Genomic DNA, 22107 nt, shown 5'->3' on the forward strand with positions numbered 1-22107 from the left:
AAATCAGTCTTTGGTCCAAGATGGAATTGATGATAAAAGCAGATGTGTGCTTTATGTGCTTGGATACTAAAATATTTTTCCTTTGACTTATTTTAAAAAACAAAAGCCTTAAAGTTCAAGCTGACTATTTGACATTCATAATGGATATGGAAACCTGCTAACTCAGGGGATTTGTCCTTCAGTTATTTATCTTCTCCAAATGCATATTAGATATTAGATTAGCTCCATACTATACATACTCTTTCTATTTTGTTACATTCTTTAAAGGAAACCAGTCACATCTCTCAAACAGTAAGATAAGGCACCATAAGGTGTTGTTGGCAGGCCCACAGGTACCTTTGTTATCAGTAGTTCTGCAGTGGGCCTTACCAATCACCGACAACATGCTGCACAGCAGAGTTTGAGCTCTGTTGTGACCTCCTCTTTGTCTTCCCCCTTATTGGGAGAATCAGCTAAATTAAATAATGCAAGAGCTCAAAGTTCCAGTCAATAAGCAAACAATTAATTCACAAGAGAGCATCCTCTTGCATTACTGTATTCCTTGGTTCAATGCTTACTGGAGATGCTATATGCATGTATGTTTAACTGTTCTAAGTGTTTGCATTAGGTTTTCTCCCACCGTCCACATAGTAGCTGGCTAACTGCTTTCCACCAAAAACTAGCCATACAGCCGTGGCCAAAAGTTTTGAGAATGACACCAATAATAATTTTCACAAATTCTGCTGTCTCAGTTTTTATGATGGCAATTTGCATATGCTCCTGAATGTTATGAAGAGTGATTATAATGAATTGCAAAGTCTCTCTTTGCTATGAAAATGAACTCAATCCCACTGCATTTGTGAAGAAGGGCACCCAAGAAAGTCCAGCAAGTGCCAGGGCCATCTTCTACAATTGATTCAGCTGCAGGATCGGGGCACCGCCAATGTAGAGCTTGCTCAGGAATGGCAGCAGGCAGATGTGAGTGCAGCTGTACGCAGAGTGAGGAGAAGACTTTTGGAGGATGGCCTAGTGTCAAGAAGGGCAGCTAAGAAGCCACTTATTTTCAGGAAAAACATCAGGGACAGACTGATATTCAGCATAAGGTACAAGGATTGGACTGCTAAGGACTGGGTTAAAGCTATTTTTTTGATGAATCCCCTTTCAGATTGTTTGGGGCATCCGGAAAAAACCTTATTCGGGGGAAGAAAAGGTGAGCACTACCATAAGCCCTGTGACATGCCAACAGTAAAGCATCCTCCTGAGACCATTTATGTGTGGGGTTGCTTCTCAACCAAGGTAGTGAGCTCACTCACAATTTTGCCTAAGAACACAGCCATGAATAAAGAATGGTACAAAATAATCCTCCGAGAGCAACTTTTCCCAACCAACAAAGAACAGTTTGGTGATGAATAATGCCTTTTCCTGCATGATGGAGCACTTTGTCATAAGGCAAAAGTGGCTTGAGGAACAAAACATGAAAATTTTGGGTCCATGGCCAGAAAACTCCCCAGACCCTAATCCCATTGAGAACTTGTGGTCAATCCTCAAGAGGCGGGTGAACAAAAAAAAGCACAAATTCTAACAAACTTCAAGCATTGATTATGCAAGAATGGGCTGCCATCAGTCAGGATGTGGCCCAGAAGTTGATGGACAGCATGCCAGAGCGAATGGCAGAGGTCTTGAAAAAGAAGGGTCAACACTGCAATTATTGACTCTTTACATAAACTTAATGTAATTGTCAATAAAAGCCTTTGACACTCATGAAATATCTTGTAATTATACTTTAGTATACCATAGTAACATCTGACAAAAAGATCTAAAAACACTGAGGCAGCAGACTTTGTGAAAATTATTATTTGTGTTATTCTCAAAACTTTTGGCATCGGCTGTAGTGTCTAGGTGCAGATTTGTATAATTTCGCAAGAGGCATTAGAGTGAACATGCTTTTGAAATCTGGCATTGATGCGATTGATCTATGTTAAAATGTCGTTAAACCCAGGCTATAAAAAAAACTCTCATTACATGTTATATAACAGAGTGTTCATATTCACTAAGCCACTAAAGCATTTGTTTTGTGTGGAGTGAAATATATCTAGTTGATCTAGCGTACATATATGAGATGACCGGGAAGTGTTGTAATTGCCACTGAGGACGCCAATGACGAAACGCGTACAACATAATTACGTCACTTTCTTGTTCCGGATCCTTCGTGGAACGCACAGCGTTTCGGCACCTTAGAGAGCCGTTTGAGCTACATATGTTCCCCTTTACATGCCGTATACTGCTTGATTCCATGTGAGTACCCTATACTACATGTTCAATAAACTATTTTATATACAGTATTACGCTATGTGTCCCCCCTTGTTTATTCCTTGTATACCGCAGTTGGAGTACAATTCAGCATGCTATAGTAGCTGAGGACATACACACACCTCCCCCCGGTTACCAGTGACAAGGACACAAAGATCCAGGACCATTACCCAAGATTTGCTGGAACTACCATCCCCACTGTGGTTAACAGTAATTTAACCCCTGCCTAACACCCCTGTGAGGGGTTAGGCACTCTGGTGAGTGCAATCTATATCAGAATCCCCTTGCTCATCCACCGATTTGTCACGCCTATCGCACTTTACTAGGCTGTGAGCACCGTATGAAGATTTCCCACTGTTATGGACTTTTACTTTTGAATCATTTATTTATATATATTTTTTTGGGACTAGACTGTGCAACACATTACCCATACCCTAAGGGGATATTGATTTATCCTTGTTATATGCCATCCATTTGCACAGGCCACTTTATAGATCCCAATAGCACCTTATAGCCGCACTTGGTCTAAGACATATATATATATATATATATATATATATATATATACATATATATATACTTTTTGGACCACATTTTGCACTGGTCACTTTAAGTACTACCATCAGTATTATTTTTACAACTACAAAACTTGCACTGAGCACTGGTCACTATTAATACCACAAATGATTGGATCAACTACTCTTTTGTATTATCACATCTTTTTGGCACTTTGTTATTCATGTATGCAATTTTAGTTATTTATCTATGGTTATCATAATATATTTGTTTACACTAACTATCACTCAGTCACTTTACTAGGCCATATTTGGAGCCTAGATCACATTACTCAGGGCCGGTTCACATTCCTGCGAGTGCGCCGATCGCATGTAATTCAGAGCGCACTGCTCCTTCATTACATGCGATTGGAGGTGCGGATGCGAATTCAGCCATACACTTTGTATGGCTGAATTCGCACTGTATCCGCACCAAACACGCACATGACCCTTTTTTCCAGCCGCATCAGGATCGGATTGCACAAGTGTGTCCTGTGCGAACTGTCAGATCGCACTGCGATATGCGATCAAACTGGGGGTGTCGTTAACATTTCATTGACACCCCCTGAGTATCGCATATGGCAGTGTGAACTGCCAAGGGTGCGTTTGCGATGCGGGAACAGGCTGCGAATTTGCAACCTTCCCGCATCGCACAAGTGTGAACCGGGACTTAGTCACTTTATTTATACAATCATATATTAATACACAGTGCTAAATGACCCTCCCCTCTCTCCTTTCTTCTCCATGTCCTCCTATTGCTAAACACAATGGGGGCAGGATATGATATGCTGATTGATTACATTCACTAAGAAACTCACAAAACACTTAGTTTTAATAAAAATCATTAATAAATATATCTAATGTAATTGCTAATACCTGTAAAGTAAAAGCAAATTGAGACTTAGCCACAGGTGTCGTCTGAACAAAGTAAAAGCTGGCGTTAATCATCTTTGACTCCGCCTACACCATATTAATGCACAAAAAAATACTCAATTGATATTCAGTAAAGATTTATTGGGCGCTGATAAATAGTTATTTGATATTTATAATCTAATTTGAATTGCTCTTCTGATCAGTTTTTTTTTTTTTTCTTAGTCATCAGTCAATCAGAGCTGTGCAGACATACATTCATATTATAGAGAGCATACATTCGTGGAATAATAGAAGCCCCTCCCAAAGATATTGTCCTGCAGATACCAAAGAACAGGCAAAGATCATGTGACCACAATAGTGCGACAGGAATAAGGTACTTTGAGGATTAAAAAAAAAAGCAAAAACAAAATACAGCGCCATGATATACTGTATATGATATACGTGAATGAATTATAGCAATTAACACTTCTTTATTTAGTATCACGTTAAGTTCTGTAAAATTTGTTTTTATTTAATGAATTTTCTTTTGCAATGCCTTTCTGTACTGATAGATGGGTTATTTAAAGACATTTCACTCTTGTAACAGGATTATTTCCCAACTACTCCAGAAGTCCCCAGACTAAGAGAACCTGCCACAACTTTTTTATTAAAGCGGAGTTCCACCCAAAAGTGGAACTTCCGCTTTAGGTATTCTAACCCCCCTGACATGCCACATTTGGCATGTCATTTGTTTGGGGGGGGAGCGGGTACCTAGTTTTGACAGGTACCCGCTCCCACTTGCGCTCGGAGCGCCGCGGCGCCCTGAACGGAAGTTCTCCTCATCCCCTCCCTCCCTGTAATCTTCTGGGACATGTCAGAGGTCCCAGAAGATTGCCGGCCAATCAAGACGCGCAGCGCGACTCGCGCATGCGCAGTGGGTACCCGGCTGTGAAGCCGCAAACTGTCACAGCCGGGTGCCCACAGCAGTGATGCCGGTGCCGAGGGAGAGGATCGAGGCTTTGGGCGGCCGCATCGCTGGACCGTTGGACAGGTGAGTGAAATGGCTGGAACTCCGCTTTAAGTAGAACCACCTTAAACATCATTGATCAGCGATTGTGCTGCGACAGTGTGAAGTAGTGAAAAGTAAGAAGGCCTTGCCTCTCTAGATTCATGTCTAGAGGAATTTCACATCTGTTCTTTCTATTCCCATCAATTTAAATATAGTGAGGCACATTACTTTATCATTACACAATGTTTTATTTATTATACTGAAATCAAATTTGTAAAAAAAATCCTGAGAGAATAACCGATCAGTAAAAACGTATTAGCACAAAAAATGTTTCAAACTATTTATGTACTAAAGAGTGTTATTTTCAACACAGTGATGAGGGGATAGAACCCCTGTGAGTTTTTATTGCTAGCTGTGTCCCCCTTCAGGAAATCTTCCAATGAGGACAACTGTGTAAGAGAGGATTGATCACAGGTTTTTAACATTCCCTACTCTAACTAAAACAACCCAAAAAAGTTTAAGATATATTTAAAGTGGTTGTCAAGCCACTAAGTGTTTGTGTTACAATCCCCTCTGTTATTGTAACTGATGTGTCCCAGTGCATGTTTTTTTTAAAAAATAACCCACTATAAACCTTATATTACGTGACCGGCCGCCTCCCTCCTCTCCAGGTCTGACAGCGGACAGGGCTAAGATCCCCCGCTGACATCAGCCAGGAGGAGGAGAGGAGGCAAGCGGTCACATGAGCGCCAACCGGAGCTATAAAATAAGGTATATAGCGGCTTATTTTTTCAAAACAACATGCACTGGGGCATATCATTTACTATAACAGAGGGGATTGTGGCACAAACACTCAAGTTATTTTACCAGCAGGAGGGGAAAGCAGCAGAGCAATGGGGGTGGACAGGCAGGGAGGGGAGGGGGGGAGAGAAGGACAGTGAGGAGAGCTGCGGATGACAGAGGCACGTAAACTGACCACGGTGTCAGGGCTCAGCAGCCATTATAAGCCATGGTTAGTTTACAGAGGGGAGGGCAGAACCAGGCAGGATCAGCCAAGTATTTTAGGTGATACAAGGGGCCAAATGACACAGCACAAGCACTGCTTTAAAGGAACAGGATCCATTTTTTTTTTTTTTTTTTTAGGGTAACAAATCCTTTAAAGTGGAACTAAAGCCCATAATACTTATAACATCCCCCACTGGTATTGGCATCTTCTTATCTATGTCTTTATTGACATTGCTTTGTGCACTGGTGCTCAGGAACTGAATTGTTTTGATCCGCCCCCCCCCCCCCCCCAGTGGAGTGAGAGAGGAGCAGCAGCAACCAGGACATTTCAGCTAAAAAACATACAAACAAAAGGAGGTGAACACATGGACAGCGCCATGGGCTGGTGAAGTACTCCTCTTTGTACTTGTTGTATATCAGCATGTGCAGGATCTGTCCTTTTGGAACAGGAAGGGGCCATCCCCAAACTGTTCCCACAAAGTGGAGCATGAAATTGTCCAAAATGTCTTGGTATGCTGATGCCTTAGGAGTTCACTGGAACAAAGGGACCAAGCCCAACCCCTGAAAAACTACCCCACACCATAATCCCCCCTCCACCAAATGATTTGGACCAGTGCACAAAGCAAGGTACATAAAGACACGGATTACTTTGGGGTGGAGGAACTTGACTGGCCTGCACAGAGTCCTGACCTCAACCCAATAGAACACCTTTGGGATGACATAGAGCGGAGAATGTGATCCAGGACTTTCTCAGCAATATATACCATACATTAATTCATCTAATTTGCATTATCTTTATAAAGACATGAAACATATGAAGTGTCCTTGTGAGATTACAACATTTCACACTGAGATTCCTCCACAGTGAACTCAAACTACTTACCGGGTACAGATGTTCCCAAGGCGACAAACACGACAGCAGTAACAGAATCTTTCAAGCCAATAGTACATCCAAAATGAGAAGCTAAATCCCCAATGAAAGCTGTCAGGAGGCCAATCATTGAAATGGACACAATGAAACAGGCCCATCCATTCCAGTACTCTGTCGGTGGGACAAAGGCAAAGAAAACTTTCCAGAACACGGTTAGAAAATGCATCACATAGTCAAAGCAGGATGGCAGTTTTTCTTCTCCACATTCATCATCGTCATCATCTTCCCCTGTAAAAAATATTAATGAATATATTCATTAAAGCTGAATATTTACAAGTGTGCGTGTTGCCATTAAATCATAAACATCTGAAGGATCAGACTGCATTAGATGAAATACATCCATCCTATGAACCATTTATAACATGCAATACAGCTCCACAGATGACAAACAATCAGATGATTGCTTATATTACCTGGAGCTAAAACATATATTAAGTTAACTCTGAACTGCACCCTTGTCATTTTACTTAACTTTATCTAGAATGTCGGCAAATCAACCTCAGAAATTGGAAACAAAATCATTGATATTCACCCTATGCACGTACATTTTTAGTCATATACACATATAAGGGTTTTCCCCGATATCTGAAGATTCCCTCAGCATTTTTTTTAGATTAGGTATATTTAAAGTCAAAACTTTTTTTGTTTTGGGTAGAGTTGGGAAGTTGGATGTGAATTCTTTCAGACCAATAAGTAATTGCTAGGACTGATATTTGGAATTTTTAGCTACAGAACATCTTATACTCTACAATGGGGGGTTTGATGATTGTATAGCAAGGTTTTCATTTTTCTAGCCAATATGTATATTTTACCATGTGGTAGCGCTTTTTTTTAGTTTGAAATAAATATAATATAAGCTATAATACACCTTTAATTCTAAAATGCCTTTTGATTTTCCAATTTAAAGTGAACCTATGCTTTGTCCAGAACAAAGTAACAGGTTAAATTTTTTAACCACTTTACTACCAGTCACGTAACCTCTACGTCGGCTGACTTTGAGTGGTTATACCGGGATGATGCCTCTAGCTAGAGGCATCATCCCGGTACCGTTGTTTGAAGCCGACGGTCGGCTTTCCGTCGGTAACGATCGATGCGGCTCGGGAGCCGCTCGATCGTTACCCGGGGGGGCGGGAGGGGACGTCCCCCCCCTCCCGCCGCCTTCCGCGGCTTTGCTCGGGGCTACCGTCCCACCGGGAGCCCCGAGCACCCAGCCGGCACGTCCGCCGGCTGGATGGAGTCCCGATGAATGCCGGAAACGGCATCGATCGGGTCTCCGATGACGTAACCCGGAGGCGGCGTCCATGACGTCACTTCCGGGTTACTGTGCTGCAAAAGGCGGCAGATTTGAAAAACGGCTGTATGCAAAAATGCAGTTTTCGGCGTTTTGCATACAGGGAAGTGTAGTGGAGGGGTCTAGGGTCTTTTAGACCCTCGATCCCTCCATAAAGTGTACCTGTCACGACATATTGCTGTCACCAGGGATGTTTACATTGCTTGTGACAGCAATAAAAGTGATCAGATTTTTTTTTTTTTAAAAACCTGTAATAAAGTTTAAAAAAAAAGAAAAAATAAATAGGAAAAAAAAAAAAAAAAAAATGTAGCCGTCCCCGTCACCGTTAGCTCGCGCACAAAAAAAAAACGTATACGCAAGTCGAGCCGCAAATGAAATCGCTGTTCAAACCACACATGTGAGGTATCGCCGCGATCGCCAGAGCGTGGGCAATAATTAAAAAAAAAGAGCTACACTCTAACTCTAAACTGGTAACCGTTAAATCAATTTAAAGCGTCGCAGATTGAGATCTCTATTGACCGTAGTTTGTCGCCATCCCACGGGGGGGCGCAATTTTAAACCGTAACATGTTTGGTATCTATTTACTCGGCGTGACATCATCTTTCACAATATACAAAAAAAATGGGCTAAGTTTACTGTTTAGTATTTTTTAAATGCAGTGAAATGTGATTTTTCAAATTTTTTCCAAAAAAATGGCGTTTTAAAGACCGCTGCGCAAATACCGCGTGACAAAAAATTTTGCAATGACCGACATTTTATTCTCCAGAGTCTTTGCTAAAAAAATATATATAATGTTTGGGGGTTCTAAGTAGTTTTCTAGGAAAAAATACTGGTTTTAACTTGTGAACAAAAAGTGTCCGAAATAGGGCTGGGGCTAAAGTGGTTAAGGACCCCACAAGCTGCACATACTTACCATACCTCTGCTCCCCCGCTGCTCTACCACCAGTAGCAAAAAGAGTTTGCCCTGTACATGTTCCTAGCTGTGACTTGGATCATACACACAGCTTCTAACCATCCCTATGTGGCAGTGTTAGGTGTCTGAGTGGCAAATTAGTAAGCATTATCCTTGTCAGGTGACAAGGAGGGCAGTGAGTCATATGCTCCCCAAAGGATTCATGTACAGTGGGCCTTTAGTAGGGATGATCGAATGGTTCGGGTCGACCATCGGATCGACCCGAACATTGACTGTTCGAAATTCGGCCGAATTCCAAACTTTTTGCTGAAAAAGTTCGGAATTCGGCAACCAGAACCGACCAAAATGCAATGGGACAGGAACTGGGCTTTAAAAGCCCGTGATTGGACCAGAACCATCAGTAAAAGCCAATTGAGGGGGCAGGAGGATGCTAGGAATGTGATTGGAGTGACTAGGGGGTCCAGAGGCCAATCAGTAGTGAATACGCCCCCCGATGTATAAGATAGCCCAGCCAAATCTCTAGCATTGTAATACAAGGCTGTGGAAGAGAATGGAAGCAGTTTTGTTACTCCTGCTTCAAAGTCATTTAGCAATTATTAGTGTGAGGAAAGGGATATCTATTGTAGTTAGGGTACTATTTTCCACTATAGTTAGATTCAAAAATCGAGTTTCTGTAGAAAAAGTGTTAAGTGTCAGGGGGACTGTAGTGTAGGGTGAACTGACTCTGACTGCTATGGCAGGGTGACCAAACCCTTCCATGTCAGGGTGACCGCCATAGAAAAAAGATCGTTTGTATTAGAATTGCAGTAGAGCAGGGTAGTGGCTCCGCTACTTTCACACCTGGCCGTTTTTATTGCAGGCGTTTAGTGGGCTTTTTTGTGGACGTCTTTGGAGGCAGGCATGACATCTGAACTTCTGTGTAGGGGTATATATACACACACACATATATGGATATATACACATACACATATATAGGTGTGAAAGTAGCAGAACCCTATGCCTGCGCTAATGAAATTATTTGCAGGCATAGGGCTCCGCTCCTATCACACCTATATGTGTGTATGTGTATAAATACATATATGTGTGTGTGTATATATATCCCTATACAGAAGTTCAGATGTTTTGCCTGCCTCCAAAGACGCCTAAAAAATGCCCAAAAAAACGCCTGCAACAACACACCTGGGCGTTTTTGTTGCAGGCGTTTTTTTGGGCATTTTTTGGGCGTCTTTGGAGGCAGGCATAACATCTGAACTTCTGTATAGGGGTATATATACACACACACATATATGTATATATACACATACACACATATAGGTGTGAAAGTAGCAGAACCCTATGCCTGCGCTAATGAAATTATTTGCAGGCATAGGGCTCCGCTCCTATCACACCTATATGTGTGTATGTGTATAAAACAATCTTTTTTTTTTCTGTTTCTGGACATGCTACAGAGCTGAAACTTCACAGGGACCCCCCAGACACTAAATCCAAAGAAATCTAATTTTTTTTTTCAATAATTTTTTCAATAATTGTCTCTCTCTCAAAAACGACAATTTTTAAGAACTTTTTTGTGTGATTAATAGTCCCTGGGGCATGACCCAGAACCCTAGGCACTTTTTAGGGACATTTATTGTGTTTTAGGGCTTCAAAATGGTGTTTTTTGATTACCGAAGTTCGGGTCCCATTGATTTTAATGGGGTTTTGAAATACGGGCCAGACTTTTGGGAAGTTCGGGTGTTCTGGTCGAACCCGAACTTTTCAAAAGTTCGATCATGTCTAGCCTTTAGTCCACTTGGCGTTTAGTCAGGAATTTAGATGTGGGCAGTATGCAAAGGCACACCATCTAGCCCTGCTACCTGCAGCATGCGAAACTATGAAAGGCTAAAAGCTGCTGCAACTTGACAGGGTTGGTGCGCTGATTGATACCAACATTCAGCACAGTATGCACCCGGGGACAAATTCTTGTAGCTGAAGCTGTATGCCTTATGCAGAAACGTTCCAGAGAATCATCCCTGGAAGCATACTGCACTAAATGTTAGTACCACTCGGTGTACTGTCCAGCCTCAGCAGCTTTCAACCTCTCATAGAATGTAAGAGAATATCAGTAGAGAGGTTGGATGGTGCATCTGTGCTTTCCACCCACATCTAAACGTTGGGATCTCATGCACCAGGGCTAAATGCCCAGTGTGCATGAGACCTTACCTGGCAGCACCCTGGCAGAACCCAGGCAGAACTAGCAATATATAATTGGACAGAGCAGCCACAAAGGACAGCATATAGACTTCTTTTTTTGGCAGTAGGGAGTTCTTTATCCACAGAAGTGAACACATAAACCTTTCTTTAATACTTGTAGCAATAAGATGTTTATACATATGCTGTAAAGGCCACTACCATGTTTAAATAATTGTTTTTTCAATTGACCTATCAGTGGAATCTTAAATAGTATATGCATCAATATATTTAAAATACTTACCTAACTGCCAGCACAGTCGTAAGTCAATAACCAATGGGCATGTTTACATGGCATTGGTTATTGACCTACAATGACTATGAGCTATTTATATACACTTTAAACAAAACACATGCATTAAAAGCCAAACAAAGCATTTTTGGAAATATTAAGCCTATAAATTGCTAGAACAATACTTGACAATCACCCAGACTTGGATAAAATAAGTTATAGACGTTCATGCTATGTGGGTTTCTGGAATGTATCTGTGGTGTAGATCATACTGTAACTTTTTCATGAGTATTATATACTATAATTGTCATCTACAATCACATAAATCCTTTGTTGAATAGACTAGTTTTTGGAAATGAGCACTGGAAGAATTTTCTGTCTTTATCCAAATATTCATGTGACTCAAAAGCCAGCAATTTAGTTATTATATTAGACAGGCAAAAGATAACTCTAGTGTTAAATAAAACCGCAGCTGTAAAACCAACAAAATACCTAGGGAGTTCAAAACTTTACATACGAATCTCATTAGGTACCCAAAAAAATATATAAAGAAGAAAACCTTGAATTCACTTTGTGTGACTACTACAAAAAAATGTGAAAACACAATATATACAATGTTCTTACACACACATTTACCACACCTAAAACCACTTGAGAGCAATACATATGCCACCCAAAAAATCCAAGATGGAACAAAGTTCAATCACAATGGCTCCAGTGTGGATGCAATATGTGCATAAAACTACAATTCACGGTACTTTAGTAGGATATTTAAAGTTCATAGGATATTAAAACTTTGCTATACTTTTATATCCAAATAGAGACTGGGCAGCATCCCAGGAAGCTGAGAACTCAGTCAGGTGGAGGCCAAGATGCTGCTCACCCTCAACCTGGAAGTACTGCAGTTTTCAAATCTCAAGAACCTTAAAGGGCCATACACACTTGAAGATTTCCTGAAGACTTTTTCCTTTAGACTTACCAAAACCATATAATATGAGGTCAAACCTAAACACTTTCAATTTGTATGCAATCTGGCAGGCCCTTGCACTACATAGAAAAGGTAAATCTGAAGGAAATCTAACCACAAAAGTTGGATAGTGTGTATCCAGCTTAAATATCCTGCTAAAGTGACTTGGATTGAAACTTTGTGCACACATTTCATCCACACTGGATCCATTGTGATTAAATGGTTAGCACTTCCGCTTAGCAGCACTAGGGTTGTCGCTTTGAATCCCAACCATGACACTACCTGCCTCGAGTTTGCATGTTCTCCCTGTGCCTGTGTGGGTTTCCTTCGGGTACTCCGATTTCCTCCCACACTCCAAAGACATGCCGGTAGGTTAATTCAATTGTCTCCTGTCTAAATTGCCCATATTATATGTATGCATGTTGGAACCTTAGATTGTAAGTTCCTTGAGGGCAGGGACTGATGGAAGTGTAATATATATATATAAGTACTTGTAAGAATAATAATAATAATAATAATAAATTAATAGGAGACAGTTGTGTATTTATTTTTGATTACAACTTACTGTGGGTCTGTGCTGTGTGAACTATGCTAGGTGCCTAAGAAACTATTGTCAGGTTACAATCCAAAATATGATATTGCACCTGTGTGCGGACTGTGTAACTGTTGTCTGTGTTATGCTTTATCTGGCACTCAAAGGCAAATCTCAGTTTTTCATATCTTGTCCACTTATTCCAGATGGACTTGGCAGGCTTGGCAGACTGGGATTTTATCTGGCATTCAAAGGCAAACTATACAACTTTACATCTTGTGGTAATATATCATACAACTGATAGACTGCCTTGCAGTCAAAGTCAAAGGGGAAGTGACTTCTGTATGGCATTCTGCAATCTGAAATGTGCTAAGGTTTTTTTAATGGAAACAAACTATTCTTCAAGAGTGAATGGGATGTATAATGATTTACACCTGTATATGTGTGCATTATATGGATGCGAGCCTTGAGATCATCAAGATAAATGTTTACATCAAAATGATTTATGCACATACTAAAGTACTTTTCATTAGTTCAGAAGAATGACTGCGAATAGGTAGAATTCATAAAGATGTCTTGCTGTAACTACTAGCAACCCATGGTTGATTACAGAGGAGTGCTCGGTGTCCAGAAACTTGATGATATTTATAGTTATTTATTGAAGATAAAAGTTTCCAAGTGTAGGCTTAATTTGTATACTTTTATCTTCAATAAACAACTATAAAAAGCATCAAGTGAAATTTTTTTTGGACACCGAGTGCTCCTCTGCAGTCACCCAAGTGTTCCCTGCGGTAATGGCCTTATTGTCATTATCAGAATCGTAACAGCCCTAGACTCCAACGGTGTCTATCACCTACCACCTACAACTTGGATATAGCCCATTGGAACTGATTCCCTCCACTCCACATATAAACCTGCCAATAGGCAGCCTTCAGGGGCACCACCAGTCCAACACTGTCTTCCACCAAAGCATGATACTACCAACCCATGAAATATAAGTATATTCCTTTGCTGTTTTTGATTTAACAAAAGCAGCATCACCCTTAAAGGAAGTAATACTGGCCCAATGGGATAATAAGTTTGCAGTGCCTATCTAATAATTCTGTGTGAATGCAATTTGAGGATTTTAGGCCAGCGGACAATTGTAAAATCGGTAAGATTATAGATTGTGTCTCAACCATATATTTAGCTTTTTTAACAAATGTACAGTACAGTATATGTTGCACATATGTTGTTGAAAAACAATATACTAAACATATACATATATTAAATGTATATGCATATGCCAGTAAGGGAAGGGTAAATCGTATTAATACAATCATAACATCTTGCATTTTGGGCGGCATATGTATTTCTCTTAAGTGGTATTAGATGTTTTTATATAGGTCAACAAATAAAAAAGCAATTTGTATCAGTGTACTGCGGCTTTCTCTTTGATGCCTATGTAGATAAATATATATATTTTTAATTTGGAGCATATATTGTATTTTTCAATTTTTTCTGTAGTATTCACATATAGTAGATACAACATTTTCTTTAGTAATAAACTGGAGCTCCAGGGTTTACCAAAACTACAGGTATAGAATGTCCTACTTGTCTAATTTAATTAAAAGAATGTCTCTGTGCCACGTGCCTTGTCCTCAACTGCTAGCCTGCAGCTAAGAACCGATGCTCTCTGTGATAGCTCTGTATCAGCAAACTTTATACTCTCTGTTGATTGCACAGTTATTATTCTGACTCATTGGGTAGCATGCCAGACTGTTGTGGTGAGATTGCTGCCTTCGCACACAGCACCAGTCCTGCAGGGTAGTGGTAAAGGAATGGATGGTTAAGTGTCAGAAGGCGTTCTTATGCTGAGGTGGCAAACACTTAATACCTGCCTAATTGATAAACCCTGGAACAATGGGTATGTTTTTTTCAAGATAGCAAAAAGCCTAATATTATTCATCCCTAATAACATCAATTCAAGTAACTTATTTTACAGCACTGCTATATACATTATATTACCAAAAGTATTGGAAAGCCTGCCTTTACACGCACATGAATTGTAGCGGCATCCCAGTTTTAGCCTGTAGGGTTCAATATTGAGTTGGCCCACCCTTTGCAACTATAACAGCTTCAACTTCTCTGGGAAGGCTGTCCACAAGGTTTAGGAGTGTGTCTATGGGAAAGTTTGACCATTCTTCCAGAAGCGCATTTGTGAGGTCAGGCCCTGCTTTTGGACGAGAAGGCCTGGCTTGCAGTCTCTGCTCTAATTCCTCCCAAAGGTGTTCTATCGGGTTGAATGTGCAGGCCAGTCAAGTTCCTCCACCCCAAACTCGCTCGTCCATGTCTTTATGGACCTTGCTTTGTGCACTGGTGCTCAGTCATGTTGGAACAGGAAGGGGCCATCCCCAAACTGTTCCCACAAAGTTGAGAGCATAAAATTATCCAAAATGTCTTGGTATGCTGACGCCTTAAGAGTTCCCTTCACTGAAACTAAAGGGCCAATCCCAACCCCTGAAAAACAACCCCATAACCCTCTCCACCAAATGATTTGGTGCACAAAGCAAGGTCCATAAAGACATAGATGAGCGAGTTTGGGATGAAGAAAGTTGACTGGTCTGCACAGAGTCCTGACTTCAACCTGATAAAACACCTTTGGGTCGAATAAGTGCGGAGATTGTGAGCCAGGCCTTCTCATACACATCAGTGCCTGACCTCACAAATGCGCTTCTGGAAGAACAGTCAAACATTCCCATAGATACACTCCTAAACCTTGTGGACAGCCTTTCCAGAAGAGTTGAAGCTCCTATAGCTGCAAAGCATGGGCCAATCCAATATTGAACCCTACAGACTAAGACTGGGATGCCAGTTCATGTGTGTGTAAAGGCAGGCATCCTAATACTTTTGGTAATATAGTGTATGCTAAACATCAATGTAAAACATCAGGCTCAAGGGCAAATATTTTTTCATAAAATAATCATGGAGTAAAGCTAAACTAATTGAGAGACATTTTTTATTTTTATTTTTCTGGAATACATTGCTTTTATTTTATGTTGACTAATATAGGCCATATACAATAATGTAATTGACCTTACGGTTTTGCCTAAATTCATAAATATGTATGTAAACATTCCCCTACTCAGGAATGGGAAATATATAGCATTGTTTTTACATTCAGTGTACATAAGAGAAATACTTATTATTTGCTGTAATCTGCCATCTCAGGTAAGAAGAAGCTTAACTGCCTCCTTTAATCGGGAAACACTCAGATGAGGAAATAAACCATTTGCAATATATCTTCAAACGTTACTTATGATGCACATAAAAAAATTTGGATTAAGTTTTATTTTCCCCTTAAATCGTCTTTCCCTGTAAGATTTACTACAGGCAATGAATTTTCAAAGGCCTATATGAAAGTATCTTATTCCTGGACTTCCCCTAAAAAATATGATTTAATATTCCTAGAAACAGGGAAATATTTGTATAATTCTGACATAATTTCTGCTGTCAGACAAAAAGCCTCCTTTGACCACTCATTACATGAAGCCTTTAAATGTTTATATTACAAACCATTATACACAATGTCAGCGTGGCAGCCCATGAAATCATTGCAATTTGAGCAAAATTTCCAGTTGCTACATCATAAAATATAGCACTGAAGCATAAATCTCTCCAAAAGCAATCCCTTTAGGGAATGATTAATTTGGCTTGTGTTAGATTGAACGGGAGGATGTATACGGGCTTTTGGGATAAGCTGTCATAAGCGGGATTGAGAGGCAGCTGGCAACATCTGCACTGAGAGTCACAATTAAGTTAATCACAAAAAGAAGAAACAGAAAATGAAAAATTGCTACGAGCTCAGTCCGAGTGACCTCGAACAGTCTCTGCAGACTCACTGACACTGACTGCAATGTGCCATCTCCAAATGCACACGGACAAGGATCTGTGGCATTTGCCTTTGATGACTGTAATGTAATTCAAATCTTTAATTGAAAGAATCCACAGGAGACAAAATAGAACATCTGATACTAATAGCATCAGTTGTTGTCCTTCAGAAGAGCAGTCTCAAGTTCAGATTCATATTTAAGTCAGTCAAAGTGCAGTTATTGTTAAATGACTAAAATGTTGTAAAGAGCATCAAGAAGATACCAGGGGGATAGCGATCATCTTACAACATTTATCTACTTTTAAAATAAAAATAGTTTTTTATAATGTCATAAAGGCAAGAGCGTTTTTCACTTGTTATACTAATATGTCATGCTATGGGTATAACAAAAAGAACAGTTTGATCGAGCCTCCATTGGTGGCCCCCCTATTCAGGCCTGGACTCGGACAAAAAATAGGCCTTGGAATTTTAGACTGAGCAGCAAATTTATCCAGGGTTCGGGTGGGGCGAGCAGTTTGTGATGGCATACTCACAGTCAGTTCTCAGCACTGTAATGTAAAAGGGCACTGTGAGATAAAGTGGACTGCTCTGTAAAGGGACACTCAAATGATTACAGTGCCCCTTTACAGTGAAGTCCTCTTTATATCACAGTGCCCTTTTACATTACAGTGCCCCTAGCAATCACAGCCCCCCATCACAGTGCCCCTTGATGTCATGCCCCCCTTTTTTCTCTAATCACAGTGCCCCCTTTTACTCTCTGCCTCCCCTGCACAGTCCCTTCGGCAGGGCAGAGGCAAGATTCAGCCTGTGTGTCCCCTCCAGGGTCCCCCGTCCCATCAAAGATGTCATCCTATCAGCAGAGCAGGGGGCAAGAGGACCTGCAAATCTGGATCATGTTAGAAAGCCAGTGATTACCTGCTTGTTAAAATGAAAAGACTCCCACTCTCCATGCAGATCTCCAGCTCCTCCCACCCCCTGCTCTGCTGCTAGGATGACATAGTTGGTGGGGCAGGAGAGCCGGTAGAGGAGACACAGGCATGGCTGCATAGTGGGATGTGAGTGGTAAACATAGTCTGTGTTAGCCCTTTCAGGACTCTTACTTCCCGCTGTGCAGCCTGGTCATCAACAGGCCACATCCCAGGCGGCCCAGCACACTAGGCAAATGTGGGGTGTACCCTATGGCCAGTCCAGGCCTGCCCCTATATACATCCCCTAAAAACTGGAAAACAGGAGTCAGTTGCCTATATTATACCCCTAGGGGGTCCAATTTACACCCCTCTATATGGGAGAATACTTTAAATGAGCACTTACAAGTTGTAGTCACACATCTACAACAATGCGATTAGAGGAGAAGTGTTTTAACCTCAGGCAACGTGGGGGGTTCTTTACTGTTAGGGCTACAAGATTGTGGAATTCTCTACCACAAGAGGTGGTTTCTGTGGGAAGTATGGTGGCTTTCAAAAGACTCTTAGACGTACATCTCAAGGATCAGAACATTCAGGGGTATGAGAGATGATTACGGCCACACACACCTACACAGGTTGAACTGGATGGACTATTGTCTTTATTCAACCTCACCTACTATGTAACTATCTAAATTGGTCACTTTACAGACTGCAGGCCACTTACTGTGAAAAACCATGCTAAAGGTCAGCCAGAACAAACTTGGTTCGGGCAGCTGGATCAATCTGCCAAAAAACTCTGCACTTCTTGACCCCTGAGCCAGCAATTTTATATTTTCTTTTTAGACATTTAGACATGCCCCTGAGGCCCCAAAGCATCCATATGTGCTGCTATGGCTGCAGTTGTTTCGTCCTTGGTAGGCTTCACAATCCAATGACACTCTATGGCTTGAGAAACAAGACTCTATAAAAATATCTTGAAAGACTGGAGTTATGATATTGTTATAAATATGAGGCAGAAAAGGAATTTGTTTCAAGCCTATCAGTAAAAAGTTTTCACCAAGTGACTTCTTAGTGAGAGTCATGATGGATGTCCTAATAGAGCTCTCATTTAATCCCTGCCATGTCTGAAAAGACAGGAAATCCCTTTTGTCAACAAGGAATTCCCCTGAGCTGCAGGTAGGACCTCAATGTTTTCTAAATGTAACTGTTAAAGGTAGAAGATGGAATTAGCTCATGGTGCGCCCTGTCCTAGTGTAGAAGTGTCATCTAAGCATGCTTTCAATCAACCACTATGATTTACAGCAATGTATGTGGCTCATATTAAACTGACCAGATGATTTATCTCAAATTTAGGACTTTTCAACAACATTTTCATATTACACATGTCATAGGCACACTTTGTTTGTACAAAAATATGAAAACTCACAATGAAAATATCAGAAAACAAACACGGAATAAAGTAGCATGTACATGAAAAATATGACGGACCCAGGAAAGATTTCTGGCCACATAGTTTTAAAAAAAAGTTAAAACAGTTTTATTATTATCATTTTAAAATACATTTCAAACAACAAATAAAATGTTGTAGCTCTCAAGTAAAATTTATTTCTACCTTTATTGTGTAGATATCATCATCCATCACCCCTTAGCTGTAAATTACATTCCTATACAGTAAACCCCCGCTCCATCGCGGTTCAGTTTTTGCGGTCCCGGTATATTGTGTTTTTTTTTGTAATGTTATTTTACTATATAAATCATTAATAATGAAATATTTTTGTGTTTTCCATAGCTCTTGCTATGTCTCTCAGTATCTTTTATGTGTTTAAATGCGTTTCTATTGTTTTAAAAGTGTGTTTAAAGACCTTAAAATGCTTTTACACGTACAGTGACAGTAAAAAAAAAAAAATACCTACAATGCATTTTAATAGGGTTTTTCTGTTTCGCAGATTTTCACTTTTTCGCGGCTGGGTCCGGAACGTAACCCCCGCAATGGAGGGGGGTTTACTATATATTTTTTATTCCCATTCAAGTGACTATCCATAACGGTTATGGAAGAGATCAAATGGCGATCTTTCTCAACGGGTTTCTCAGAAACACCACTTCTTCAGGAGTACTAGCTCTATAATAAACACAACATTAACAAAAACAAAATGTTGAAGCAGTGTTGAAGAAATTAAAGAAGTTGTGTTTATGTCCAAGAAATGCGTTGAGAAATTAGCCACATTAGCCAGGTCATAAACGTTATGGATAGTCACCTGACTGGGAATTAGAAAAACTAGCTATGTACCATAATTACAGTTAAGGAGTACTGGATGATGATACACTATATTGTCAAAAGTATTGGGGCACCTGCCTTTACACGCACATGAATTGTAATGGCATCCCAGTTTTAGTCCGTAGGGTTCAATATTGAGTTGGCCCACCCTTTGCAACTATAACAGCTTCAACTCTTCTGGGAAAGCTGTCCACAAGGATTAGGAGTGTGTCTATGGGAACGTTTGACCATTCTTCCAGAAGGGCATTTGTGAGGTTACGGTAGCCACTGATGTTAGATGAGGCCTGGCTCGTAGTCTCCGCATTAATTCATCCCAAAGGTGTTATGTCGAGTTGAGGTCAGGACTCTGTGCAGGCCAGTCAAGTTTCTCCACCCCACAATCACTTATCTATATCTTTACGGACATTGCTTTGTGCACTGGTGCATAGTCATGTTGGAACAGGAAGGGCCATCCCCAAACTGTTCCCACAGAGTTGGGAGCATTAAATTGTCTAAAATGTCTTGGTATGCTGACACCTTAAGAGTTCCCTTCACTGGAAGTAAGGGGCCAAGCCCAACCCCTGAAAAACAACCCAACACCATAATACCACCTCCACCAAATGATTTGGACCAGTGCACAAAGCAAGATCCATAAAAACATGGATGAGTGAGTTTGGGGTGGAGGAACTTGACTGGCCTGCACAGAGTCCTGACCTCAACCCGATAGAACACCTTTGGGATGAATTAGTGCAGAGGCTGTGAGCCAGGCCTTCTCATCCAACATCAGTGCCTGACCTCACAAATGTGCTTTTGGAAGAATGGTCAAACATTTCCAAAGACATGCTCCTAGACCTTATGGACAACCTTCCCAGAAGAGTTAAAGCTCTTGTAACTGTAAAGGGTGGGCCAACTCAATATTGAACCCTTAAGATTGGGATGCCATTAATGTTTATGTGTGTGTAAAAGCAAGCGTCCCAATACTTTTAACAATATAGTGTATCTACAGGCCGGAGGAAATTTAAAGTGATTATAAACTCCCGTTTTTTTTAAATAACAAACATGTTATACTTACCTCCTCTGTGAAGCAGTTTCACACAGAGCTGCTCAGATCCTCCCCTTCTCGGGTCCCCCGCTGGCGCTCCTGGCTCCTCCATCCTGTCCAATGTCCCCACATCAAGCAGCTTGCTATGGGGGCACCCGAGCTGAGCCAATGCTCTGCGTGTCCATTCAGACAAGGAGCTGCAGTTCGGTCCTGCCCCCTCTCTCTCCTCATTGGCTAACTGACTTTCACTGACAGCAGCGGGAGCCCATGGCGCCACTGCTGTGTCTTAGCCAATCAGGAGAGAGAGTGCAGGACGGCCAAGTCTCTCCTGCAACATCGCTGGATAGAGATGGGCTTGGGTAAGTATTAGGGGGGCTGCTACACACAGAAGGTTTTTTTTATCTTAATGCACAGAAAACAATAAGATTAAAAAAAACCTTCTGCCTTTACATTCACTTTAACTGAGAGCTATTTGTTGTTCTAAATGTATTTTAAAATGATATTGAAAAAATTGTGTAATATTGTTTAGGAATGTCATCAGAAATCCTTCCTGAATACCTGAAAAGTCCATCACATTTTTCATTTACATTCTGAATATTGGATGTGGCACCTTTCACTATTAGTCCATCTTCTGGTATCTCATATGCATACTAAAGAATACGAAAGTACAAGCAGAAGGTCAGCCATAAACAAGCAGGCCGTGAGCTTTACCTGTCCTTACTGTCACATCCAAGTCAAGGTCAGAGAATGCACAGTCTTTTTTCTAGAACAGCTAATGATGGAACATCAGTAGTACACACTAACATGCTGGAAAATCCATTTGACTGTCCCCCTGCTTTCAGCCGTGATACATTGTGCTTGTAAACCTCAAATGGTGTATTACCAACCAGAGTTTAATTCTGTGGTGTAATAGAATTTCCTCAGCACTGTCTATATTCTCTTATTTACACACGGATTATACACATGCGGTTCACTTGCTGCATCCTAAATAAGCCTGGGTCGCTGAAGCAGCAACTTTAATATTACATGATAATCAAACCCTTAAAGGTTTGAGGGTCTTGTTTGACATGGCATTGTTTTTGGCATAATATGAGGGCCACAGATGCAAAAGAAAATTATTTCCTTTGGTGCACAGCCTCCTGTGCATAGAATGTTATCCTGAAAACAAGTGCTATCATTGCAAAAACAAATGAGGAAAAAACATAATGGCGTGGTGGTTTATTTTCTGTTATGT

The 22107-nt window shown here is 40.8% G+C and overlaps 1 protein-coding gene across 4 annotated transcripts in view; it reads right to left on the minus strand.

The window, feature by feature from the left end:
* LOC309549163 (sodium/calcium exchanger 1) overlaps positions 1 to 22107 on the minus strand; it is a 469142-nt gene that overhangs the window by 12914 nt on the left and 434121 nt on the right. For all 4 annotated transcript variants that reach the window (XM_082249230.1, XM_082249227.1, XM_082249228.1 and 1 more), the window contains exon 7: positions 6593 to 6868. In XM_082249230.1, the coding sequence (XP_082105356.1) occupies positions 6593 to 6868 (276 nt within the window). The remainder of the gene's footprint in view (positions 1 to 6592; positions 6869 to 22107) is intronic.

Source organism: Pelophylax lessonae (assembly GCF_965119305.1).
Source record: "Pelophylax lessonae genome assembly, chromosome: 3".
In the NCBI taxonomy this organism is placed as follows: Eukaryota; Metazoa; Chordata; class Amphibia; order Anura; family Ranidae; genus Pelophylax; species Pelophylax lessonae.